At 58.9% G+C, this 25116-nt stretch overlaps 2 protein-coding genes across 19 annotated transcripts in view; both read left to right on the forward strand.

The window, feature by feature from the left end:
* LOC135972670 (myb/SANT-like DNA-binding domain-containing protein 2) overlaps window positions 1-25116 on the forward strand; it is an 82463-nt gene that overhangs the window by 54104 nt on the left and 3243 nt on the right. The window lies entirely within an intron of this gene.
* The window catches only part of MST1R (macrophage stimulating 1 receptor), a 72775-nt gene that overhangs the window by 35216 nt on the left and 12443 nt on the right, over window positions 1-25116 (forward strand). For 10 of the 18 annotated variants that reach the window (XM_065551425.1, XM_024111172.3, XM_042850039.2 and 7 more), the window contains 13 exons: window positions 3028-3183; window positions 6007-6100; window positions 7142-7366; window positions 8023-8169; window positions 9379-9535; window positions 9979-10071; window positions 10563-10766; window positions 11992-12072; window positions 12561-12742; window positions 15116-15225; window positions 16632-16797; window positions 17746-17882; window positions 18267-18745. In XM_065551425.1, the coding sequence (XP_065407497.1) occupies window positions 3028-3183; window positions 6007-6100; window positions 7142-7366; window positions 8023-8169; window positions 9379-9535; window positions 9979-10071; window positions 10563-10766; window positions 11992-12072; window positions 12561-12742; window positions 15116-15225; window positions 16632-16797; window positions 17746-17882; window positions 18267-18498 (1984 nt within the window). In that variant the 3' untranslated portion in view covers window positions 18499-18745. Of the gene's footprint in view, window positions 1-3027; window positions 3184-6006; window positions 6101-7141; window positions 7367-8022; window positions 8170-9378; window positions 9536-9978; window positions 10072-10562; window positions 10767-11991; window positions 12073-12560; window positions 12743-15115; window positions 15226-16631; window positions 16798-17745; window positions 17883-18266; window positions 18746-25116 lie in introns of those variants that run through there. The other 8 variants (XM_065551419.1, XM_065551420.1, XM_065551423.1 and 5 more) reach the window with 7 other exon arrangements.

The following is a 25116-nucleotide window of genomic DNA, read 5'->3' on the forward strand; positions in this document are numbered from 1 at the left end:
GCAAACTTGCATCAACACGATTCCAATGGTCGACTTTCCCACTCCAAACAGGTTTGCGACTGACCGGTAGCTGTCTGGAGTTGCCAGCTTCCTGATTCTCCACTGGCAAGGCAGCTTGCAATCTCGTGTCCTTGCGCCGCAGGGTTGGGGTGAGCTCCTCACGCAGACCCTTGAAAGTGGCTTTTCTCATCCGAAAGTTCTGCAGCCACTGCTCGTCATCCCAGACTTCCATGACGATGTGATCCCACCACTCGGTGCTTGTTTCCTGAGCCGAAAAGTGGCATTCCATGGTGCTGAGCATGTCCGTGAATGCCACAAGCAATTTCGTGTCGTACGCGTTACGCGGCTCGATAGCATCGTCGGACTCCTCACCCTCACTCTCACTGTCACTTTGGATCTTAAGGAATAGTTCGACAGCCAAACGTGACGTGCTGGCGAGACTCGTCAGCATCCGCCTCAGAGTTCGGACTCCATTTCCCGCAGACAGATCGCGCTGCACAGAAACCACTGAAAGATGGCACCAAAGGTGGACGGAAACAAAGGGATTTCTGGGATGTGAAGCGATGCATCACGGGGCATTGGGACAGGACCCAGAATCCCCCGCACCCACGCCCCCTTCCCACAACCCACTGCACCAGAATGGGAAGAGGTGCTCTGTGGGATAGCTGCCCATAATGCACCGCTCCCAATAACGCTGCAATTGCCGCAAATGTGGCCACGACAGTGCGCTGGGCAGCTGTCAGTGTGGACAGACTGCAGCGCTTTCCCTACTCAGCTGCACGAAGTCAGGTTTAACTCACAGCGCTGTACATCTGGAAGTGTAGCCAAGGCCTGAGGGAGAGAATTTGCTTGCTCTTCCCTGCATCCTTAAACCTTCAGCCATAAAACTTTTCTGCCTTGAAATACCAGTAACTAAATCTGTCCTTAGACCCTGAAGCACAGACTGCTCACCTAAAGAATTAGCGTGGAGACATTCTTGTTCCAACACCATCGTCTTCCCAACAAGCTGGCCAAACACAGCCACTTGGTCATAGGGCTGTTTAAATTCCCTGACAATTTTCATTTCATCTGAGACCTTTTCTAAGCGATCCACACTGGATCTTTCAAAAGGAAAGTCAATGGATCCATTCACAACAGAAAATTTCTGGCTGCTAGGAACTGAAACCTTTTTGATTAAATTGCATCCACACTCTTCAGTTGTGGCAAACTGCTTGCACAGATTACCATGAGGATTCCTTTCCCTAGGAGGTTCTCTAAGCAACAATTCACCCCTCACAGAAATTCTGCCCTTACCCTCTTCACCTAGGGCTTGCTCTAAAGGAACACTTTCCTGAGCAACAACAGACTCTTTCTGGGGCCTTGGCTACACTGGCAATTCACAGCGCTGCACTTGCTGCGCTCAGGGGTGTGAAAAAACACCCCCCTGAGCGCAGCGAGTGCAGCGCTGTAAAGCGCCAGTGTAATCAGCGCCTGTAGCGCTGCATGCTCGCTCGCACCGCTGCAAGCTATTCCCCTCGGAGAGGATGGAGTACTTGCAGCCACGAGAGCTCTCGCAGCACTGGCGGAGCGACTACACTCGGCAGCGCTGTGAATCCGCAAGTATAGCCAAGGCCTGAGTTTCACTTACATCCAGGATCACCTTTGGCTCATCAGGCGGATTTCTACACAATCCCCTTTCAGGCAAACTCGTAGACTTACTAGATAAAAGGTTAGAGGTACTCTCTTTCCCTCTGCAACTTTTGTCACAGTCACTGGCAACATGCAGGTTACCAGGCTCTGCACACACAAACTTAGGAATTATTTCCTCCTTGTTGCAAGTTTCCAAACTGTCAGTGGGCAACACAATTGAATCACCTTTATGCTCTCCTCGTGCCCTGGCTTGGATATTACTCTGATCAGGCAAAGATGCTACACCCTTTTCCAACCACACATTAGCAACAGGCAAAATACAAGCACCAGAATTGTCTGGTCTCTGGGGATTTTGCCATGACACTAACTGGATGCAACCTAGTTACAGTGTCATTCTCCCTAGCAGACACAAACTTAGGACCATTTTCTTCCTGGGCTCTAGTTGAATCCAGAACCAACTCTGAGACAACTGCACTACACTCAACCATTACAGGCTGAAATTTTCCTTTAACAGACACACAGCTTGGGATCTCATTTCCCTTGTTCCAGCACACAGGGCTGGTCACAGACAACTGCTTGGAGACCGGGGTAGCTCCCTCTATACAGGTACATTCCCTTTACTGTTACAATTCTCCACACAAGTAACAGGTAAGGTATAGGGACACTCATTTTCCACTATCCTCACCTTCCCAAACTGCTGATTAGACAAAGCCATTAGCTCACAAGGCTGCCTAGGCTCATTCAAACTTTCCTTGCCTTCCTCAGTTAGGACTTTAACCTGACCATCCACTTTAATTTGTTCCTGAGAAACATTTTCCTGACCAATGAGTTCTTTCTGTGCTTGATCTAATTACAGATTCACTTCTGAGCCATTAGACAGACATTCAGAAATTTCATTCACAGACAAACAGCTGGGTCAGCATGGCTGGGTTGGCGTGGCTGGGTGTGGTGTGGTGTGGCCGAGTCAGCATGGCTGGGTCGGTGCGTCTGGGTCGGTGTAGCTGAGCGGCTGGATGGGCGTGGCTGGGTGCAGCCAGCTCTGTATGTGCTCCACTGAGGTCATGTTTATACATAAACACCCATGTGGGGTCCTTTGGATGGTGTCTGGTGCCACAGATGCTCTGCAGTGTGTTAGAGCCCACGTCTGTCTGCAGTGCCCGGGGCCCATCTGGGGGGCAGAGCCCTCGGGGGAGCTCCTGCCCCAGGACTGCCAGGGCCTGTTGGGGCACGGATGGGGCCAGGCGCGCTCCCAGCTATAGGATGGCCAGCGTGAGGGTGTCGGCTATGCTGGTCCGGGCAGGTCACTGGGGGGCATGTGGGCCAGAGCAGGTTGAGGGGCAGTCTGCAGCCCAGCCGGGTGTCTGTTTGTCTCCATGTTGTGCTATCCTCTGTTCCCAGCCCCACCGAGATTCGCTGCACCAGCCCTGCAGCCAGCAACCTGCATGCTGTCCCCGTGGCCCTGTGGATAGATGGGGAGCAGTTCCCCGCCCCGGAGCCATTCCAGTACCGCCCAGACCCCGTCCTCCGCGACATCTCCCCCAACTGCACCTACGAGTGAGTGCCCAGAGGGGGGTCCCCTGGAGCTCCCCCGGTCCCAGCCCCCCACTCCATCCCCCCGGTCACAGCCACTGCAACCCCACAGGTCACATCACCCCCACTCCACCCCCTCCGGATCACAGTCCCTCTGGTCACAGCCCTCCCACTCCAACCGCGCAGATCACAGTCCCCCTGTAATGATGTGGCCTCTGGCGGGACACAACTGAGTATCAATTCAGGACAAATTACTTAGAGCTTGGCGACGCTTGTGATTTAGAGCGCATTAAAGCAGCCCCAGGCACCCTAGCTCACTACCCATCCACACTGGCAAGGCGCGTAGAGCGCTCTGACTCCAGGGCTAGAGTACTCCTGGTACTCCACCTCAGCGAGAAGATTAACACTTGGTGTGCATTGGCTGAATCGCCCAGGCATCAGTGTGAACGAGGTGTTGCATTACTGCGCTCTGATCAACCTCCGGAAACGTTCCATAATCCCCTTAAGTCAAGTGGACACTCTTGTCATTGTTTTGGAATCACTGCAGGCATGCCAATATGCCCTTTGAAAGCTCCGTTTGACAGCCGGAGACAAAGCAACCATTACTGTGGAATGCTGCGTGTGAGAGAGAGAGGTGGAGGGGGGGAAGGGTCTGTTGCTGTCTGAACTTACAAGACAGCATACTGACATGCTCTCAGCCCCCCCCAAAACCCACTCTCTCTCCCCCTACATACACACAACACACTCCCTGTCACACCCCACCCCACCCCCCTCATTTGAAAAGCACGTTGCAGCCACTTGCATGCTGGGATAGCTACCACAATGCACTGCTCTCTGTGGCCGTTGCAAGAGCTGCTAATGTGGCCACGCCAGTGTGCTTGCAGCTGTCAGTGTGGACAGACTACAGCGCTTTCCCTACTGCACTCTACGACAGGGCTGGCTCCAGGGTTTTGGCCGCCCCAAGCAGCCAAAAAAAAAAAAAAGCCCCGATCGCGATCTGTGGCGGCAATTCGGCGGGAGGTCCTTCACTCCCAGCGGGAGTGAGGGACCGTCCGCCGAATTGCCGCCGAATAGCTGGACATGCTGCCCCTCTCCGGAGTGGCCGCCCCAAGCACCTGCTTGCCAGGCTGGTGCCTGGAGCCGGCCCTGCTTTACGAAGGCTAGTTTAACTCAAATTGCTCTACATCTGCAAGTGTAGCCATGCTCTTAGAGCAGGGCAGTTACAGCCCAAAGATGGAGTTCCTTTACTATTAAGGCACGCCAAACCGGCCAAACAGAGAGGACTTCAGTTTTACCTCACTGGCTAACCAAAAGTCATACAAGTAATTCCCTCAGATACTCCAGTTCCCTTGTATCATCACCAGCATTGCTCCTTATGGGGATGAATGGTTATGAAAACCAATACCCCACTAAAAGAAAAAAAGTTCTCCCGATCCCAAAGGACCAAGCCCCAGACCCAGGTCAATCTACAAGTCAGATCTTACCCACAAATCACACTGTTGCCAGTCCTTTAGAATCTAAAGGTTTATTCATAAAAAGAAAGAAATATAGATGAAAGCAAAAATTGGTTAAATGGAATCAATTGCATACAGTAATGGCAAAGTTCTTGGTTCAGGCTTGTAGCAGTGATGGAATAAACTGCAGGTTTAAATTAAGTCTCTGGAGTAAATCCACAGCTTGGGTGGGTCATTCAGAGTTTCAGTTTGTAGCAAAGTTCCTCCAGAGGTAAGAAGCAGGATTGAAGACAAGATGGAGGAGATGCAGCTGCCTTTTATAGTCTCTTGCCATGTGATCTCCGCCTCCTTTGTTCCAAAAACAAGCTACCCAGCACATGGCATGGAAAAATCTGAGAGTTCTGTTCATAGGCATGTCCCTGCATGCCTTGCTGAGTCACAAGGTGTATCTGCCTTCTCTCAATGGGTCATTTGTATAGCTGATGGTCCTTAATGGCCATCAAGCAGGCTAGACAGTGCTGACGCCAAATTGTGTGGGGTGTCACCTAGAAGCATAGCACAAGTTTGAAATACAGACAGTATAGAGCCAATACTTATAACTTTAAATACAAAAATGATATATGCATACAGATAGCATAATCATAACCAGCAAATCATAACCTTTTCATAGACACCTCACTTGGCAACCTTTGTACAATATTTACTGCAAATATGTAACTGTGATTGCAACAATGATCTATATGGTCACAGTTCATGTCAATAATGTCACCCCCACACACACTCCAACCCTACTCTCCAGCCTCCCCGGATCACAGTCTCCCTCCCCCACCCCCAGCTTGCATGGCCTCCTCCCTGCAGGGGACGGTGAAGAGCCTAGCACTCTGTGCCCAGCAGCCTGGCCCATTTCACCCAGCTGAGGGCCCCCTCCTGAGAGCCCAGGTGTTCCCCCTCCAGGCTGGGGATGGGGCAGCCCCCTGATTCCATGGGCAGCCCCTGCCTCCTCCTGCAAGCCCATGACAGGTGGGAGTTCACAGCATGGGGGGTTAGGAACAGGGGGCACAGCTCCCCTTGTGGGCACCAGAGGCCCAGGTAGCGTATCTAGCCAGCATACCCCAGATGGGGTTCTCCTGGGTCCCCAGGGCATCCCATACGGGGTTCCCCCAGCCCCATGGTCCCCAGCATGCCCAACACTGGAAGCTGGTCCGGCCCGTAGGTCCCTTGTGCATCCGTCCAGGGTTCTGCCAGCCCCGGGGTCCCCAGCATGCTCTGGCGAGGGGCTCCCCCAGCTTGTAGGCCCCCAGGGTGCCCTGGCCGGGTCTCCCCTGGCCCTGAGGTCCCAGGCTCAGGGCTGTGCTTCACGTTCCATATGGCAGTGATCTGTGACCTTCTGCAGGGGTTCGGCCCTCACCATCCATGGCACCAGCCTGGACTCCGTATATTACCCCAGAATCCAATTTGTGGACGCCAGCATGGCGACGGAGGCCAAGGTGAGTGTGAGGGGCGGGGCAGGGCCGGCATCACGGGCCAGGGCCGGCTGAGGCAAGGGGATCACAGTCAGGGAGCTGGACATGATGTGCTGAAGGGGGAGAGAAAAACAGGCTTGAAACGCTGGTCGGGCTTGGTGCAGGCAGGCGCTGTAGGAGATTCCACCCGGTCTGCCAGTGCCCCCCAATCCTGCCCCATAGCCCCTGCTAGCCCAGCCCTGGGCCACCCTGAGCTCTGCCATTTCCCCCACAAGCCCTGCTAGCCCAGCCCTGGGCTCCTCCCGAGCTCTGCCAGTTCCCCTCAATCGTGCCGCGCAGCCCCTGCTAGTCCTGCCCTGTGTCCGCCCAGCTCTGCCAGTGCCCCCCAATCCCAACATGCAAGCCATGCTAGCCCAGCCCTGGGCTCTCTGCAGTGCCAGCCCACAGGACCTGCTGTCCCAGTCTGAGGTCTTGGGCCCAGGCCGTGCCAGTAATAGGAGGTTGTGCGTTTGCCAGGAGGCAGCTGAGAGCTCACACACTCGTGTCACTGGTGGCTCTGGTCTCCAGTTATCCAAGGCGGGCGCATTAAGTTGGTGCTGCAGCCTCGGGCTCCCTGCAGACGTAGTGTGCCTGTGGCAAGGTATTGGGGGTGGCGAGAGCAGGGCCGGCTCCAGGGTTTTGGGCCCCCCCACCAGCCAAAAAAAAAAAAAAAAGCCACGATCGCAATTGCGATCTGCGGCGGCAATTTGGCGGGAGGTCCTTTGGTCCCAGCGGGAGTGAGGGACCATCCGCCGAATTGCCGCCAAATACCTGGATGTGCCGCCCCTCTCCAGAGCGCCCGCCCCAAGCACCTGCTTGCCAGGCTGGTGCCTGGAGCCAGCCCTGGGCGAGAGGCCTGGGCCGGGTCTGTAGCATGCAGCCAGCAGAGCGAAGGACGGCGCGGGTCTGGGCCTGATGGGGTGCCTGGGAACCGGTTCCAGGCCATGTCCAGGGAGCACCGGGTCCCTTCCCCACTGTGAGCTCTGCTCCCGGGTACACTCCTTCCAACGCACCCTGTCCCCTCAGGTGTGTGCGGGGCCGCGCTCTCCCGAGCAGCTGGTGTGCCAGAGCCCAGCCTACCCCTTCGCTAACAGGGTGGAGAGCGCCCATGGCAATCTGACCGTGCTGCTGGACGGCTCCCCCGGGCACAGGGCTTTCCACCTGCGCTACTACCCCACGCCTCAGATCCTGCCCTTTGAGCGCGACAACACGTACCACCTCAAGTCTGGTGACGACGAGATCGAGATCCACGTACGGAGGGGGCTGGGGGAGGCAGGGGGCCCGGGCAGGAGTGGGACTGAGGGGGCTAGGCCAGGCCTGCACTGGTGGGCTGGGGGCCAGAAGAGTGCCATGGGATGATGGCTGTTGGGGATGGGATAGGGGAGGGCCCAGGGCATGGAGGGATAGCCAGTGGGAGGGAGGGGGAGGATCCGGGGCCGGGCTGATGGCTGGCGGGGGAGGGCCTGGGGCCATGGCCAGCGGGCTGGGGGCCTGCAGGGGAATGAATGTCTGGCCCTGAAGGACGGTGCACTGGTTAGGGTGAAGGGATGGGAGCCCAGGCGAGAGGCTTGGCAGCTGAGCTGAGGCTGGGGTGGTGCGGTCCCCTGGGGAGGGGTGGGCCTGGGGGTTCCCGGAGGGCTCAGGCAGGACGGTTCCTGAGAGAGGCTGGGGGGTTCCCCAGGGAGGTGGGGCAGTTCCTGGGATAAGGGGGGCAGCTGAGGCCGGGGGGCGGGCAATCTTGGAGAGGTGGCTCAGGCGGGGGCGCGGTTCCAGGGAGAGGCCAGGGCGTTCCTGGGGGAGGTGGGGCAGCTCAGGTCAGGGAGATCCTGGGGGAGGGGGGGCGGCTCAGGCGGGGGTGTTCTCTAGCTAGGGTCGGGGGATCCCCGTGACGGTGGCTGTGTGTGCAGCAAATCGGGTTGGATGCGCTGGTGGGCTGCATGAGCATCACCGTGACTGTGGCGGGCCAGGACTGCCACCCCAGCGTGCTGAAGAATGAGGTGACCTGCCGGATTCCCAGGAACCTTAGCCTCCCCCTGGATGGAGTCCCTGTGCAGGTAGAGCCGAGCTGGAGGGAGGACAGCGCTCGCCCTGAGCTGGGCTCCCAGGGCTTCGCCCCCCCTTCCCCCTGGCTGGCACGGAGCCCAGGGAGAACCAGGCTGGCTCAGGGCTGTGGCAGCACTGCCTAGACTGGCCCTCTGCCCTGGAGCTTTCCATCCCCTCTCCCTGCCCTTCCTCTTTGGACAGCGCTCGGGACTGAACATGTCCTGAGTGCAGCTGCCTGGGGAAGGCTTTCCCAACCTCTGGAGGGCACCAGGCCTGTGGGGAACGGCTTCCCCACTGCCAGCCAGCTGCTGGGCTTTGCTTCTGGTTCTGCTGCCTGGCACACAGTGAGGAGGGCAGGGGAAGCAGTATTCAGCCCAGCATGCAGCCACAGGCTGTGCCAGCTGCTTGTTGTCTGTACTGGGTGCAAAGGGGTGGCTGGGGTGTCCCTGCCGGCTGAGGCCACATGGTGACCCTGTCAGTCTCCTTCCTCTGGCGTCTCTACAACATGGCACGTGCTGGGGTGGCATCTTTGATGCCCATGTCTTGCCCAACTGCCTCACCCAGTGCTCACTGCTGAGACGAGTAGGTGCCAGGCTTTGCAGGAGTGCTGCCAGGCAGGGCTGGGACGGGGCAGAGCGCGGGGGCTGGGGTACCTGGGATGCATGCTCAGAGCAGCCCAGTAACAGAAGGGTGTAGCCCCATGGGCCCAATGATGGGAAATGTCCTCTGGTCCATTAGGCAACGATGCCCATCCTGCCAGGGGAGTGTGGGTTGGGGCTGGCCATGTGCCACATGTGCTGCCTGCTTCTGGGCCCTCTGTCGTCCCACCAGCCATGGGCGCTGAATCCCTCAGTACCCAGGAGACCTGTGTGGAGTGGAGCTCCCTTCATGCCAGCCCCACCCCCTCTGGAGAACCTGGGCAGGAGCACCAGCTGCAGGAGTACAGTGTGTTAATGCTTCAGAGAGGCAGAGTGGCACGGCGCATAGAGCACTGGGCTGGGACTCAGGAGACCTGGGCAAGTCGCGGCCGTGCCCCGTGCCTCGGTTTCCACTGACCTTGACAGCACACTGAGATTGCTGGGTGAAAGTGCTAGATAAGAGCTGGGGTGGTGATCAGTGCTGGGGGTGGGCAAGTCCCCCTAATCCTGCAGATGGCTTAGGGACCCATTCTCTGCCTGCTGGCTGCCCAGGCACTGACTGCCTGCCCTGTCCTTCCCCAGATCTGTGTGAATGGCGCGTGCCAGCACCTGGGCTTGGTGGTGGCCACTGTCTCCCCAGACCCCCTGACGGGCATCCTCCTGGGCATTATCACCATCTTCGTGTTCGGCTGCCTCCTGGCGTTCCTGGTGGTGAAATGCAGACGCAGGAAGGAGATGGGTAATTCCCTTCCCACACACGGGGTGTCGCACCCCTGAACCTGCTATGGCCCCATTCCCACAGGCCCTGAATGTTGTGTCACACGCTTTCTGCACTGGCAGCGTCCGTTCTTGTTCTGGGCCCCCAGCTGGGTGTCATATGCCTTACCTGGGTGAATTGGACTGTGCCCCATGACCATGGGGGAGTGTCTTCTGGCATTACAGGCAATGTGCACATCATCCTGCTATCTAGGCACCAAGAAATTGCCCTCCCCCCACACACATCGTTACTGATGCTGCACCAGTCCTTAGGGTGGGCTGGGCCTCCCATCCTCTCAGTGTGGCAGGGGGGCTGAGCGATGCCTGTGGCCAATGGGATATCTGGTACCCGGCAGAAGTGGGCCAGGCCACTAGGCCAGCGTTGGCTCTTGAGACTCTGAACGGCTTCTTGTTTCATGTCCTCAGGGACCGAGAATTTGGAGATGCTGATGAATCCCAATGGGAATGCCCCCAGCTTTGCCCTGCTCCCCTCCTTCATGGACTACCGGGATGTGCAGGGTAAGGAACTGTCATGCCAGGGGGCACTGCTCACTGTGCCTGCAGCCTGTGGGGGCAGGGCCAAGTCACCATCCTTGCAGCAGACACCCCTCCCCTCCCTCCCCCCCAGCACCAGCTGGGAAAGGCCTGCCCAGCTTGGGGCAGCCCTGCCCGTGTTAGAGCCGCACCAGCATGTCAGTCGGCTCCCTTCTATTCTGCCCCAGTGGACGGGTCTCGGCCGTGGCTGTGTGCAGCTCCTGTCAACTGGTGCTCGCCGGCCGTGGGACCCCCGCCCACAAGCTCCCAGCACTGCAATGCCTGGGGGCCCTCGCGGGGCTGGTGTGCATTGATCGGGAGACTCTGGGGATGTTCTGAGGGGCAGTTCCTCTCTCTGCCCCAGTGGGGGGCAGGCAGCAGGGCACACAGGCTGATCCAGTGGAGGGGAAGGGTTTTGCCAGGGTCTCGCTTTGACTTTTCTCTCTCTGCCCGGTTCCTGGCGGTGCTGCCCCCAGCAGCCACTCCCAGCGGTGGTTTTGCTAGCAGGCGCTTCCGAGATGCCTCCTACGTGGGCAGTAGCAACAGCTCTGCCATGCCACTTGTGAGGATGCCGTCCTGTTGCATCGAAAACCTCCGTCCCGAGCTGCTGGAGGAGGTGAAGGACATCCTGATCCCAGAGGAGCGGCTGCTAACACACTGGGACCGGGTCATCGGCAAAGGTTAGCGTTAGGGCCCGCCTGGCACGGCAGCGTGGCACAGTGAGTGCTGAACTGCGGCTGGGTCGAGCCCTCATGGCATCCGCAGCCTGGCACAGGAGCGCTGAGCCGTAGTTGGGTTGGGCTGGGCCTGTGTGGCACCCGCAGCCTGGCACTGTGAGTGCCGAGCTGTAGTTGGGTTAAGCTGGACCTGTGTGGCACATACCGACTGGCACAAGGAGCACTGAGCCATAGCTGGGTTGGGCTGGGCCCGTGTGGCACATGCAGCTTTGCACAGTGAGCGCTGGCATTCCCTCTGTGTCAAGGTCCCACCCCAGAGAAGCTCAGTACTAACAAGAGCCCCCATGTGGTGCTGATCCAGCACGGATGGTGTTCATCTGTGGCATCGCATGCGGGGTTGGGCACGGGGCAGGGGAGAGTTCACACCCGCCACAGCCTCGCTGCCTGGCCCTGGCTGCTCCCCTGGTCGGAGGGACTGGTCCCTGCCCACGGCTTGAGGGCTCGGGCTGAGCAGCATGGCATAGTTTGGCTGCGCCAAGATCAGCCCGTTCCCCGGAGTGCCAGGTGCATGCCTGCGGCTGGTGGCTGTTGCCCAGCTAGGTCACCTCTCTGAACCCGATGAGGGGCAGTACCCGGCCCAGCGCAGAACAGTCCTGTGGGGGAGCCTGTCAGGTTGGCCTGGAGGCCCCACAGCAGGGCAAGGCATATCTGGTGCCTGTCTGGGCCCTGCAATGCCAACATGGCCCCATCCCCTCAGCCATATCCGGTTCCCGACCAGGCCCAATGGTGCCGACATGGCCCCGGCCCCTTAGCCGTATCTGGTGCCGGTCTGGGCCTTGCGACGCTGACATGGCCCTGTCCCCTTGGCCGTATCTGGTGCACATCTGGGCCCTGCGGCACCGACATGGCCCCGTTCCCTTGGCTGTATCTGGTGCCCATCTGGGCCCTCTGGCGCCAACAGGGCCACGTCCCCTTGGCCATATCCAGTATGTGGGGGTGCCTCTCCGCAGTAATGCAGCCCCAGCCCTCCTGCTGTATCTGGTGCCCATCTGGGCCCTGCAGCATTGACACCCTCCCAGCCCCCCTGCCATCTTCCAGCCCATCCTCTTGGACTCTAGGTGTTTGCCCTGCCTGTGGCAGGCTGGCTGGGGGCTGGAGCAAAGGGCAGCTCGGGGCATTCCTTGCTGCATGGCGGCTCTGTCCAGGGTGCCTGTGTTTTCCCGGCCAGGGCATTTCGGGAGCGTGTACCACGGCATGTACAGAGATCTGTCAGAGAGGGAGATCCACTGCGCCGTCAAATCCCTGAACCGTGAGTGCCCCTCCCTCTGGCTCCTGGCCTGCTCTCCCACAGGGGTTGCCTCTGCCGTGCTCTAGGGGGTCCCAAATCCCTATCCCCCCCTGGGGTCCCTCCGAGCTCCGCCTGCTTCCTGTGCTGGCCCTTCACTCGTGCCAGGTTGTGGGCCAAGGACCAGGAGGTGAATAGAGCAGGAACCCCACCTATCTGGGCAATGCCTGACTCCTGGGCATTTTCAGGCCTTTCCACTGTGCAGCTGCCAATGCTGGGGGCCAGGAAGCGTGTGTGTGCCCGGCCCCTGCTGTGCCTGGCTGGTGGCTGGGTGTGGTGTCCCATGGCATGGGCGTAACCCCTCTGTGATTTAGCCACCGCTCTCCCGTGCCCTCTGCTGCTCCTTGCTGTGCTCCGGACAGCCCAAGTCGCCCCATCCCCTGGGGCCTGTCCCTGCGATGCAGCTTCCTGGTTGGTTGGTGCCCCAGCCTCATGGCTGTGCTTGGTCCCAGGGATCACCGATGTGGAGGAGGTGGAGGAGTTCCTGAAGGAGGGGATTCTCATGAAGAGCTTCCATCACCCCCACGTCCTGTCACTGGTGGGTGTCTGCCTGCCACGCCAGGGATTGCCCCTGGTCGTGCTGCCCTACATGAAGCACGGAGACCTCCGGCACTTCATCCGCTCCAAGGAACGGGTAAGCATGGGCCAGGCAAAGGCAGGGTCACCCTGGCTGGGGGCAGAGGAGAACGGGTAACCTCCTGTAACAATGCTGCCCTTGGTGGGACACTTCTGAGAGTACCAATTCAGGACAAATTGCTTAGAGCAGGGCAGTTACAGCCCAAGGCTGGGGTTTTTCCAGAGGTGAAAGTAAGCCGGTACAGTCCGGACTGGACCATTTTCCCCATGGGTGATTTAAAGGGCCCAGGGCTCCAGCCACTGCGGAGAGCCCCGGGCTTTTTAAAATCACTGCTGGGCTTGGGTGGCAGGAGCACTGGGCCCTTTAAATCCCTGCCCGAGCCCGGCTGCCGGAGCCCTGGGCCCCCGGGAACTGGGCTTCGGCTGAGATTTAAAGGGCCTGGGGCTCCCCACAGCGGCCTGAGCCCCCGGGCCCTTTAAATCACCACCGGAACCCTGCTGCCGCTACCCCAGCCCTAGCCCGAGCCCTGTCGCCCAGGGTAGCAGTGGCAGGGCTCCCACGGTGATTTAAAGGTCCCGGAGCTCTGCGGTAGCCGGAGCCCCGGGCCCTTTAATTTGCCCCTGAGCCCCGGGGCTCCTAGCCGCCTTTGCAGCTGGTAGCTCCGGGGTGATTTAAAGGCCCTGGGGCTCCCAGCCACAGCCAGAGCCCCAGGGCCTTTAAATCTTGAAAGGCCCCACCTCTTCCCATTGAGGCCATGCCTCTTCCAGCTGAGGCTCTGCCCCGCTCAGGACTCCGGTGTACCGGTAAGTCCTTTAAGTTACTTTCACCTCTGGGTTTTTCCACCTTTAAGACACACCAAACCAGACAGACAGAGAGGACTTTGGTTTTACCCCACTGGCTAACCATAAGTCATACAAGCAATACCCCTAGACACTCCAGTTTCCCTGTATCACCACCAGTGCCACTTGTTAAGGGGACGAATGGTTATGACAATCAATACCCCAGTAAAAGAAAAAAGGTTCTCCCAATCCCAAAGGACCAAGCCCCAGACCTAGGTGAATATACAAATCGGATCTTACCTACAAATCATGCTGTTGCCAATCCTTTAGAATCTAAAATCTAAAGGTTTATTCATAAAAGGAAAAAGATATAGATGAGAGCTAAAATTGGTTAAATGGAATTAATTACATACACTAATGGCAAAGTTCTTGGTTCAGGCTTGCAGCAGTGATGGAATAAACTGCAGGTTCAAATCAAGTCTCTGGCGTACATCCACAGCTGGGATGGGTCATTCAGTCCTTTGTTCAGAGCTTCAGTTTGCAGCAAGGTTCCTCCATAGGCAAGAAGCAGGATTGAAGACCAGATGGAGGAGTTTTCAGGGCCTTTTATATTCTCTGCCCATGGAAGGACACTCCTTGGTTTTTACTGTGGAAAATCACAGCAGCAAGAGGGAATCTGGAGTTACATGGGCAAGTCACATGTCCATGCATGATTCAGTTTGCAGGCCGACGCCATTGTTTACGTGTTAGTTTGAAATTGGCATCTCTCAAAGTCCATTGTCAGTTAAGTGTTTCTTGATTGGGCACTTACTGAGAATAGTCCCTTCTCGAGAAGCTGACCAAATGCTTCACTGAGTCTACTTGGAATCAAATACATTTGAGATACAAGTACATAGCCCATATTCATAACTTCAGATACAAAAATGATACACATATACAGATAACCAGCAAATTATAACCTCTTCATAGACACCTCACACGACAACCTTTGTACAATATTTGCTGCAAATATATAACAGTGGTGGCAACAATGATCTATACGGTCCCAGTTCATATTAATAACATCACACCCCCTGCCCGCAGAGCCAGGCCCCATGCAGCTACCTGCCTAGCCAGCCTGTGTTCTCCGGCCCGGCCCTGCCCTGGGCGCGGGGGCCAGCAGATGCGGCCAGGCAGCACCACGGCCATTGGGTTTCCAGGAGCTGCCAGACCTGTCAGCTAGGCTGAAGCTGCTGCAGGGGACAGGGGACGTTCTGGATCACAGGGTCCCAGTGGGGCAGGGGGTGCCTGGGTCTGGGGCAGGGGGTTGTGCTGCCTGCCAAATGGGCAGGAGGGTGAGATGGGGGCTGATGGACACCCAGCAGAGCCCATCTGCTCCTCCCACCCGCCAGCCACCAAGTCCCCCTGGCTCCCAGGAGCCCCGCCCCTGTCCTGATGCTGTTCTCTCCAGGCTCGCTGGCCAGCAGGGCTGCTTTGTGCTGGGAAGGTGAGGGGCTCACCTGGCTAGCAGAAGGTGCCATGCATTCTCCTCCCCCAGCTCTGCCACTGCCCCTTTGCGCTGCCCTCCAGCCATTGCAGTGCCAGGTAGGGGCTGGGCTGTGCCCAGGCACGAGGGATGGGGCTGCATGTCTCCCTGCTCCTGTCTCCCCAGAACCCGACGGTGAAGGACCTGATAGGCTTCGGGCTGCAGGTGGCGCAGGGCATGGACTATCTGGCCCACATGAAATTTGTGCACAGGGACCTGGCTGCCAGGAACTGCATGTGAGTGTGGTGGGTGGGTGTCTGGGGCCTGCGTGCCCAGCTGCGGTATGCTGGGGATGCCTCGCTAGCCTGGAGCACTCACGGGCACACTCCTCAGCATCCTTTTTACTGCAACTCGCTTCCCAACGGGACGCTCTGTCCAGGCACACTGGCCTCGGGAGCCCAGGCCATGGCACCCATTCCTCTGAGTGCCGCTGGCAAGCCCAGGGCTGGCTGATAGGAATGGAGGGCTATGGGGACTGGCATGCCCCCCCTGTGTCAGCTGAACCTGGGACTGGTGGGTACTGGGGCCTGGCATTGTCCCTTCTGTGCTGGCTGAGCCTGGGGCTGGTGGTACTGGGGCCTGGCACTGCCCCCTCTGTGCTGGCTGAGCCCAGGGTGGTGGGTACCCGGGGCCTGGCACTGTCCCCTCTGTGCCAGCTCAGACCACAGCTGGTGGGTACCAGGGGCTGGTGGGTATAATAGCCTGGCACTGCCCCCTCTATGCCAGCTGAGCCTGGGGCTGGTGGGTACCGGAGCCTGGCACTGTCCCCTCTGTGCTGGCTGAGCCTGGGGCTGGTGGTACTGGGGCCTGGCACTGTCCCCTCTGTGTCAGCTCAGACCAGGGCTGGTGGGTACCAGGGCCTGGCACTCCCCTCTATGCCAACTGAGCCTAGGGCTGATGGGTAACTGGGCCTGGAACACACCCTCTGTGCCAGCTGAGCCTGGGGCTGTAGGGTACCAGGGCCTGGCACTGCTCCCTCTGTGCTCGCTTAGCCTTGTTCTGGTGGGTACTTGGGTCTGGCAGTGCCCCCTCTGTTCTGGCTGAGCCTGGGTCTGGTGGGTACCAGGGCCTGGCAAGCCCTGTCTGTGCCAGCTGAGCCCAGAGCTGGTGAGTACCAGGGCCTGGCACTGCCCCTTCTGTGCCAGTGGAGCCTGGGGCTGGTGGGTAACAGGGCCTGACACTGCCCCCTCAGTGCCGGCTGAGCCTGGGGCTGGTGGGTACCAGGGCCTGGCATGTCCCTTCAGTGCCAGCTCAGCCTGGGGCTGGTGGGTACTGGACCTGGCATGCCCGCTCGGTGCTGGCTGAGCCTGGGCAGCAGCAGGGCGTGTGTTAGTCAAACCGCCTCAGAAGGAACCCTGCTATTATGAGGATGGGGTTCATGGCCCAGGAACAGTTACTCTGCCAGCTGGGAGGGTGGACGCATGGCCCTGGGAGCTGCACTGAGACCTGCCAGCCTGTGTGCCAGTGGTCCCTGAGTGCCCGCCCATGGCTTTGGGTCCAGATGTCTGGGGGCTGGAGATAAGCAGCTCCGAATGCCAGGCTCCCGGAGCAGTGCCACCAGCTCAGCTGGCATTCCCCGGGGCGGTGGGGACCAGGCTGGTCCTCCTCCCACGCTCCCTCCAGCTCCATCTGTTCCTTGCAGGTTGGACCAGACGTTCATGGTGAAGGTGGCGGATTTCGGCCTGGCCCGGGACGTCTTTGATAGGGAGTATTACAGTATCCGGCAGCACCGCCAGGCCAAGCTGCCCGTCAAGTGGATGGCACTCGAGAGCCTGCAGATCCAGAAATTCACCACCAAGTCGGACGTAGTGAGTGTGGGGTGGGCTGTGTGTGGGGCTAGTGCATTGCCTGTGCCCATGCCACGCCCACTGGGGGGCGCCCAGGAGCTGGGTGGCTATGGCAAGTGACCGCAGAATGGCCCTATATGACTCCCAGCTGCTCCAAGTCCAGGAAAGAGCTCTGCTCTCCTCTTCATGCCAGCTCCCGCCCCGGCTGGACCCTGCCTCCCACCGGGCACCCTGGGCGCATGGCTGACGGAGCCAGGGTTAGTGGCCAGTGTTACATGCCCCCCATGGCACATGGGGCTTTGGAAGTTTAGACCCATTACCTGTGGCTTGCCCTTTCCCAGCAGCCTGCCACCTGCGCTGGCTGTGCTGTGTCAGGTGGCAGTGGGCAGAGCCCTGCCAGCCAGCGTGACTGACACAGAGCAGCACTCGCTGAGCACTTGGCCTCCAGCTGAGCTTCCTTTGCTGCACAACGGGGGTCTTGGCATCTCCTACCACTTGGCATTCCCATCGCTGTGCAAGGGAGGGGAGAGTGCGGCCCAGGCAGAGCCCGTCCCCAGGGGTCAGAGACCAGCGTGGGGAGAGCATGGCCCAGGGGTCAGAACGCAGCCCGAGGGTCAGAGCTCAGTGCCAGCGGACACCACTCCTGACGTCGCTGACCCAGGGAGGTCCGTGTCCTTGCTGGCCCATGCTGGGCCTACGTGGAGCCTCAAAATATGGCTCTCTGGCGGGTGGGCAGGTCAGGTAGCCAGAGGTAAAGAGTTGGGGGAGGAGTGGGAATGTAGCTGTCCCCTCGCTGGTGAAGACCAGAGACCTGATGGGGCAGATTCTCCCATGCCTGCTGCTGTGGGCACTGCCCAGGCCAGGCCCCAGATCAGGGTCCCTTCAGGCGGTGCCCACATATGCAGTGGGAGACTCCAGGGGGCCGCACGCATGGTGCCGCTGGAATGACCCCTGTTCTCTCCGGCACAGTGGTCCTTCGGAGTCCTCCTGTGGGAGCTGCTGACACGTGGGGCCCCACCGTACCCCGAGGTGGATCCCTACGACATAACGCACTACCTGCTGAGTGGCCGGCGTCTGCCACAGCCTGAGTACTGCCCGGACTCGCTGTGAGTACTGTGCACTCTTCCTCGCGGGGAGCAGAGGGTGGCCCAGGGCCCCTGGGGACCTTCTGCCCCCACAACCGCGCTCCGTCCTGTGTCCCCCACATCAACCCCACATATCCCAGCTCCCAAACTTCTGCCGGCCAGCCCCCCAGTGAGCAGTGCCCGGCCCGGCGCCCCCAAGAGCCTCCTCATCCCCTCACTCAGGACACCCCCTTTGGGCTTCCCTTTCCTGGTGCATGGGGTTGTGGAGTGCAGGGGGCCCAGCAGGGGAATTTGGGATGGTTTGGCATGCGGGGATCAGGTGTGGGAGAGGGAGGTGCTGGTGTCTGGCTGAGCTCCCTGCTCCTGGGCCTGTCCTGACTCTAACGGGATCTCTCGTCGGGGCAGGTACGCAGTGATGCTGAGCTGCTGGGCTCCGAGCCCCGAGGAGCGCCCCACCTTCTCTGCCCTGATTGGGGAGGTGGAGTGTATCATGGCCTCCCTGAAGGGCGAGCACTACATTAACCTGAGCGTCACCTATGTCAACCTGGAGCCTGGCCTGTCCAGCCCGTCAGTGCCGGGCTCCGAGGACGAGCTGGCCTCTAGCGGGGAGGAGGGTGAAGCAGCTGCTGCGTGCTAGGGGGTGCTCTCCACCCGCATGGCACCAGGAACGCAGTCAGAGCTGGCCAGGGAGACCTGGGCTGGGCAGCACACCAGGGGGCTGTGGCGACATGATGTGAGGAGGCGCCAGCGCCCAGCTGGGCTACCATTGGCACTGCCTGGCACTGGACAGGGATGCTGACCACTACCTGATATTCTACCTGATATTTATTGTGTAGCGAAGAGACACAGCAACTATTTTAATACAAAGGGAACATCAAAACCAACAAGTTCTCGAATCACAATGTTTTGGTTTGGGGGAAGCTTTGGAATTTGGGCTCTTTGTCCTGATTCCATGGGGGCTTGTTCAAAGTGGTGGATGGAAATTTGGCTCCCACCCGGCGCAGGGACAGCTGGGCCTGGCTGTCACGCTATGTCCTCAGCAGGGCGCAGGACTGCGGGCAACCTTTCCCTCCCAGTGCCACCTGGAGGCCGCATGGAGCCAAGGCCTCGGAACATCCTGTGACAGTCTGTGGATATAGGAATTGTTTGTCTTGGTTCTTGGCCCAGTGCCCCACACGGCTGCTGGTGCTCTCTGGGCTGAGTGGAGGGCCCAGTGGCTAGGGGTGCAGCCATAGGGGCTGGCACTAGCGGGGCACGCCATGCTGCTGGAAAGCTCTCTGCCCACACTGTGGGCTAGGAGCCAGGGCTGTTTGGGGTAGGGCCCTGAGGCACAGGGCATGACCTCTCACACACAACCCTGGCAGGAGCTTCCTGCCTGCACAGCCGGGTTCATGGCCCTGCAGGCTCAGGGACCAGGCGTCCCTTCCGCTGTCCCACCCCCTGCCCCAGCTCTGCCCTCGGGGGGAGGGGTGTGTGTGTGTGTCACAGACTCACAGATCGTGCCCACTCTTGGCCTCGTGCGGTCCGTGGGGGGTGCCCCTTTCAGTGCGACAGCCCTTCTCGGGGGTCCACTCTCTCTCGGGGTCAGGCCCCTCCACCTCCTGGAGCCGCACCTCTCTGAGCCTTAGCACGTCTGTCTCTGCCGTGGGCCCCCTCAGGGAGTCCACTCGCTCTGGACCCCCGGGGCCTCTACCCCCGAAGGGGTTGATGCAACCCTGTTCTCTAGACCGGAGTGACTCTCAGCCAGCATAAAACAGGAGGATTTATTGAGAGTTGAACATAGCAAAGGAAACTCTCAGGGCCTCAGGCCTGGCCTCCCTCAGCCCAGCACATCCCAGTCTCTCTGCATCCAAGTGGGCTCTGCCTGCTCCCCCTCTCCAGCCCAGAGCCCCCCTGCTTCCCAGCTGGGCATCTGAGCTCCCAAGCCCCGCCTCTGTCCATTGTCTTCTCTCCAGGTAAATAGGGTTGTAAACTGGGGCCTCCTCTCCTCGCTTTTGTCCTCTGGCTGGAACCAGCTGGTTAGGTCACTGGGTCCTCACTCTGCAGCCCATTGTTCTCCCACTGGCCAGAACCGGCTGCAACTCCTGAGCTGGGTCTCCGGGTCGGGGTCTCAGGTCACCGGTCGCTGGGGTATCCATCCTCCAGGCCATTGGCTGGGGTCCCACGTTCCCTCTCCAGTCCTCTGTAACAACAAACTCCCTCTCCCCTCACCTCCTTAAACCAGTAACACCCAGGGAAACTGTGTCCCACCCCCTCCGCATGCAAACCATTGAAACCCCACCTAAAACAAGAAAAAACAAGAAAATACCCCACTTCGTCACAGGGGGGGTACCTTCCAGGGCAGAGAGGAATTCAGTATCCATGGCCAGTTCTTCCAGGCTGGCCTGGCCCCGGGGCTTGCCCTAAGATCATGACAATGGCACCGAGGAGGCAGCGTGAGGGCAGGGGCTGTGGCAACACAGCGCTGAACAAAGCTGGGTGCCAGGGTGCCGTTGGACCACACACACCCTCTGCTTTCTAGGGCAGGTCCCTCAAATGCCAGTGGTATCCCCATGGTGCCCAGGGAGGAGTCGCAATAGGGAAACCATGTCCCAGAGCTCGAGGTTCCCGCCCGACCTGCCCCTGCAGCCAGGGGCAAGCCGACAGGGGTAACATCCCTAGGGAGTGCCAGCCCGGGACAACCCCTTGCTCAGCTCCTCACCAGCCACTACATGGGACACACCTTCCCACAGCACTGGGTTGGGGCTGGCTTCACAGAGGGCAGAGCTCAGGCCCTAGCGAGGGAACCAGCTGGCCCAGCCCCTCTACCCACACACCCGGCAGCAGAATGATGTCATGGCAATGTCGCATCGCCCTCCTGCTGCTGGCACCCAGCCTCCTGGGCAGCCCCGGCCTGCTCTGGGTTTGCATTGGCCTGTGGGGTAGGTGGGAGGGGCCCCATCTCCAGAAGTGTGGGGCCGTGCTGGTTGTGGGGTGTTTCTATTCCCACAGGCACACGGGGGTGGACAGTGAGGCCGCTTGCTGTGCCCTGCAGCCCCTGCCCCAGCAGGGTCGCTCTTCAGCACCCAGCCTCCTCCCCAGCACAGTGCGGGGGGCCCCCTGCCCTGTCCCAGAGCGCCCCCCCCCATTGGCCTGCTACAGGTGTAAGGGAGAGAGAACGGTCCTGCAGTAACTCAGAAGCACCACTGGAGGGCAGCGGCACTGAAGGATTCAGTGCAGGAGATGGGCCAGCCGGACATGGCCCAAAGGTGCTACCAGTCACCCCCCTGGGCTCCTACCCAGCGCTATGCCAGGGACCAGATTCCCCGTGTTCTGGAGCCCTCAGCTGGTGCCACTGTCCCTCCACCCTCAGTGCCAGGTCCACCTGCAGCCGCTGCAGCACAGGCGGTGCCCCACCCTCCGAGTCAGGCCATGCTGGGGGACGGAGCCTGCGGCAAAGCAGCATGTGCCACGCGGTCCATTGTTTCTCAGACTTTTCTGCAGCCGCGACTCTCGGAGCTGGCACGATGGGGCTGCCCCCAGCCAACACCCCAGTACTGGGCCCTGCAGCTAGAAGCCCCTGGCGCTGGGAACGCCGGGCAGCACCTAGGGTGGCAGACCTGCCCAGCTGGGCCAAATCTGAGTGGTGCAGGGGCAGCCCGTGGCCGTGCTGTCTAGGGCGGCAGCTTTATCTTGAGCTGCCTCTGCCTGCTGCTCCGTCTCTGGCCCGTGGTCCCTCTCACCCCCATGGCCAGGGCTCAGGTCTACAGAGGGCGCTGTTGGGGTAGATGGGAAGAGTGGACAGCAGGGCCCCCACCTGCAGGGGTCTGTGCCCAGGGCAGAGTAGGCTGGAGAATCGGAGGCAGGTTTGTGCCCATTCTTGCCCCCCTGCCCTCTCCTGGGAGGCTCCAGCTGCCCTGTCAATCGTTGGTGCTGTTGGCTTTTGGCTCAGGCAGTGTGCCAGCTGTTGGCAGCATGGGGGTGCCCCTTGAGGTCAGAGCCGTGCCATCCATTGCCATCGTGGGAGGCTCAGGTTGGTGGAGGAAGGGCCTGTCCAGAGTGTGGGGCCAACGTGTCTGGCTAGGGTGCTAGCTGGCTGGCATAGGAGTGCCAGCATAACTGGAGGGGACTGGCAAGAGTTGGGGGGGGTGAGGGGCCTGGCTAGAGTGGGGAGACCAGGGGCCTGGCTGGGGGTGGGGGGGTCTGGCTGGAGTGGGGAGGCCAGGGACCCATCGGGGGGAGGGGGGAGGAGTTTGGCTGGAGTGGGGAGGCCAGGGGCCTAAATGAGGAGGCCATGGGTCTGCCTGGGGTTCCTGGCCTTCATAAACTCTAAAATGTGTAGATGGGTGGTGTTACAAGGGGGCACATTGTGTGGCTGAAGGCCGGAGCAGGTGCCCAGAGCACTATGTGGGCTGGGGCATGATCAGCACGGGCAGGGGTGAGCTGGGTGGACGGGCCCCGTGTGACAGCGTGGTGGGGTGGCGGCTGGCAGGGCTACCCAATACTGGATTGAGCCATTGAAAGAGGGGCAGGTGAGTGAGTCTGCAGGGGCAAGGGAAGGCAGCCCTTGACTGGGCAGGGAGCAGACGGGCTGCCTGGGTATGAGGAGGGCACAGATTGCAGCAGGGCAACCAATGCCCACAGCCAGCCCTGCAGAGCCTGGCTGGGCAGGGCACCCTGGGAGCTAGAGTCTCTGTGTGCTGCACTCTACCATATGGGCCTTGTGTATTGGATGGCACCACCTAGTGGCCAGCCCTACACAGATGCTCAGATCCCTTCCACTGCTACCAGCTGAAGGAGTTCTCCTGTAGCTCAGGTCCCTGGGCTGCTGCTTGTCTCTCCTGCATTGGCTGCTCCCTGCTGCACCCATTTCCTAAGGGCTCGCTGAGCCACCTAGGCCCATCCGCACTGGACAGCTCCCTGCAGAGGTGCTGAATATTGCTGGGAAGTGCTAAGTGGGGGGAGCAAACTGAGGGCAAGACGCAGCTGGAGGGTGAGAATCTGGTGCCCAGATGCAGGAATAGGTGGGCTTTCGAATGCACTGTTAGGCTAAGGCTGCGAAGCTTGTTCATGCTACCGGCATAGGCGTGCACCCGGGGTGTGCCGTGTGTGCCCCGGCACACCCTAATGCCCTGAGCTCCGGCTGGGAAGGCTGCTCCTCCCCCCTCCACTCCTCAGCTGTTTGCCGGGCAGGCTCAAATCAACTGCTTCCTGCCTCCCTACTCCGGCAGGGGCCGAGTGAGTCTCACACCAAAAAAAAAAAAAAAAAAGCCTTAGGGTTAGGTGTGGGCGGGAGTGCAGGGCTAGCAGCGGCAGCACAGCCAGCCCCTGTTTGCCTAGGGCTGCCCCGCACCTCTTGGGCTGGTGGCCATGGCGTCAACGTGTATGGCTTCTCCCTGCCAGCCAGGCTCCACTCCGGCCACAGCAGGCAGCAGGTGACCCAAGGGAGCCCAGCTAGGCTTGGGCTGGGTGCAGTGGGAGAAGCTCCAGATACCGGCAGGAGCCATGCGGGGGTGGGGGAAGAGTAGGGTTACCATATTTCAGCAAGCAAAAAAGAGGACAGGAGGAGCCCTGCCCTAGCCCCGCCCCCGTCCTGCCCTAGCCCCGCCCCTGGCCCTCCCACTTCCCACCCCCCTCAGAACACCCGACCCTCCCCCCGCTCCTTGTCCCCTTACTGCCCCCTCCTGGGACCCCTGCCCCTAACTGCCCCCCAGGACTCCACCCCCTACCTAAGCCTCCCTGCCTCTTGTCCCCTGACTGCCCCCTCCTGAGACCCTCCCCCCATCCTAACTGGCCCCCTAGGACACTACCCCCTACCTGTACCCTGACTGCCCCAACCCTTATCCACACCCCCAGACAGACCCCTGGGACTCCCACGCCCAATCCAACCACTTCCCACCCCCTGACAGCCCACCCCAGAACTCCCGACCCATTTAAACCCCTCTGCTTCCTGTCCCCTGACTGCTCCGATCCCTCTCCCCACTCCTGCCCCCTGACAGCCCTGCCCCCAGAACTCCCAACACCCCCCCGCTCCTTGTCCCCTGACTGCCCCCTCCTGGGACCCCTGCTCCTAACTGCCCCCCAAACCTCCACCCCCTATTTATGTACAGGCGTGACTACCTGCCCTTTCCTGGTTACTATACGCGGCCAGTCCGCATCCACATCCAGTAGTTAAAAAAAAAAAAAACTAATAATTTAAATTGGAATTTCATCCATTAATAAGTATTTATTATATAGTTAAAACCATTCTATTGAAGGACAGATATTAAATAACACTAAATATGTTAATGTTCAAAACAATATATTAAATTTAGAGCATGGAAACCAAAATAGCTAAAATTTAGTTTTGGCAAGATACACGGAATAGAAACTCCGGGATCTTTACCTGTCACTGAATATAGCCATCATACCAATAGTGGAATATAAAACAAGTCTACATATACTCTCCTTAAAATTTTTACTTCTGTTCATTCCCAATAATTGTAACAAATCATTATTCCCTTCACTCCACTTGCCACGCGCCCCAAGCATAAAACCAAAGAAGTGGATATTTTTACCTCCCGTTAAGTTTTTAATTTCTTCCTCTAACTCAAGATAATAAGCCACCTTCTCACTGTGGGCTTGTTCCAAACTTCCGGCATTATCCTCCCATCGCACTGTAACATCAACCACCACTGCTGTATCTCCTTTTATAAATATAATATCCGGCTTTCTTAACTCACCCTTACTATTTCTCAAATGGGGCTCTATTATTGCCTTCCACCCTAATTTACCAACCTTATCTACAACTGCAGACACTACTCTATTATGCCTTTTTATCCTAGCATTCTTAGTCTTATAACATTGTCCTGAGATATGGGGAACAGTCTCCCGCACTTTACCGCACCATCTACAAAGAGCATTCACACCTCCTCTTCCTCTTGCTAATGTCTCCCTAGTAGGATAAATATTTGCCCTAAGCTGCAATGCTGCGATATACGCTGACGATTTAACTTTACTAGAGTTTCTAAAAATCAAATTACAAATTAAATCATTTTTAAAATATTTTATCCCTATTCCCTGACATCTCAGTTCCGACCATCTTAAAAATTCCTCTTCCCTCCATTTCTTGGGATGAGATGTTACTGCACTAAATAACAATATTTTATCCACAAGATTTTCTCCTGCATATAGATAAGATAGGTCCATCCAATCATCTCTTGAGACAATATGTCTCCTCCATTTACGAATTAACATATTTGGGATTTGCACACTAAACTTAGTGAGAGCTAAACCA

Source organism: Chrysemys picta, chromosome 7, assembly GCF_011386835.1.
Source record: "Chrysemys picta bellii isolate R12L10 chromosome 7, ASM1138683v2, whole genome shotgun sequence".
Taxonomy (NCBI): Eukaryota; Metazoa; Chordata; order Testudines; family Emydidae; genus Chrysemys; species Chrysemys picta.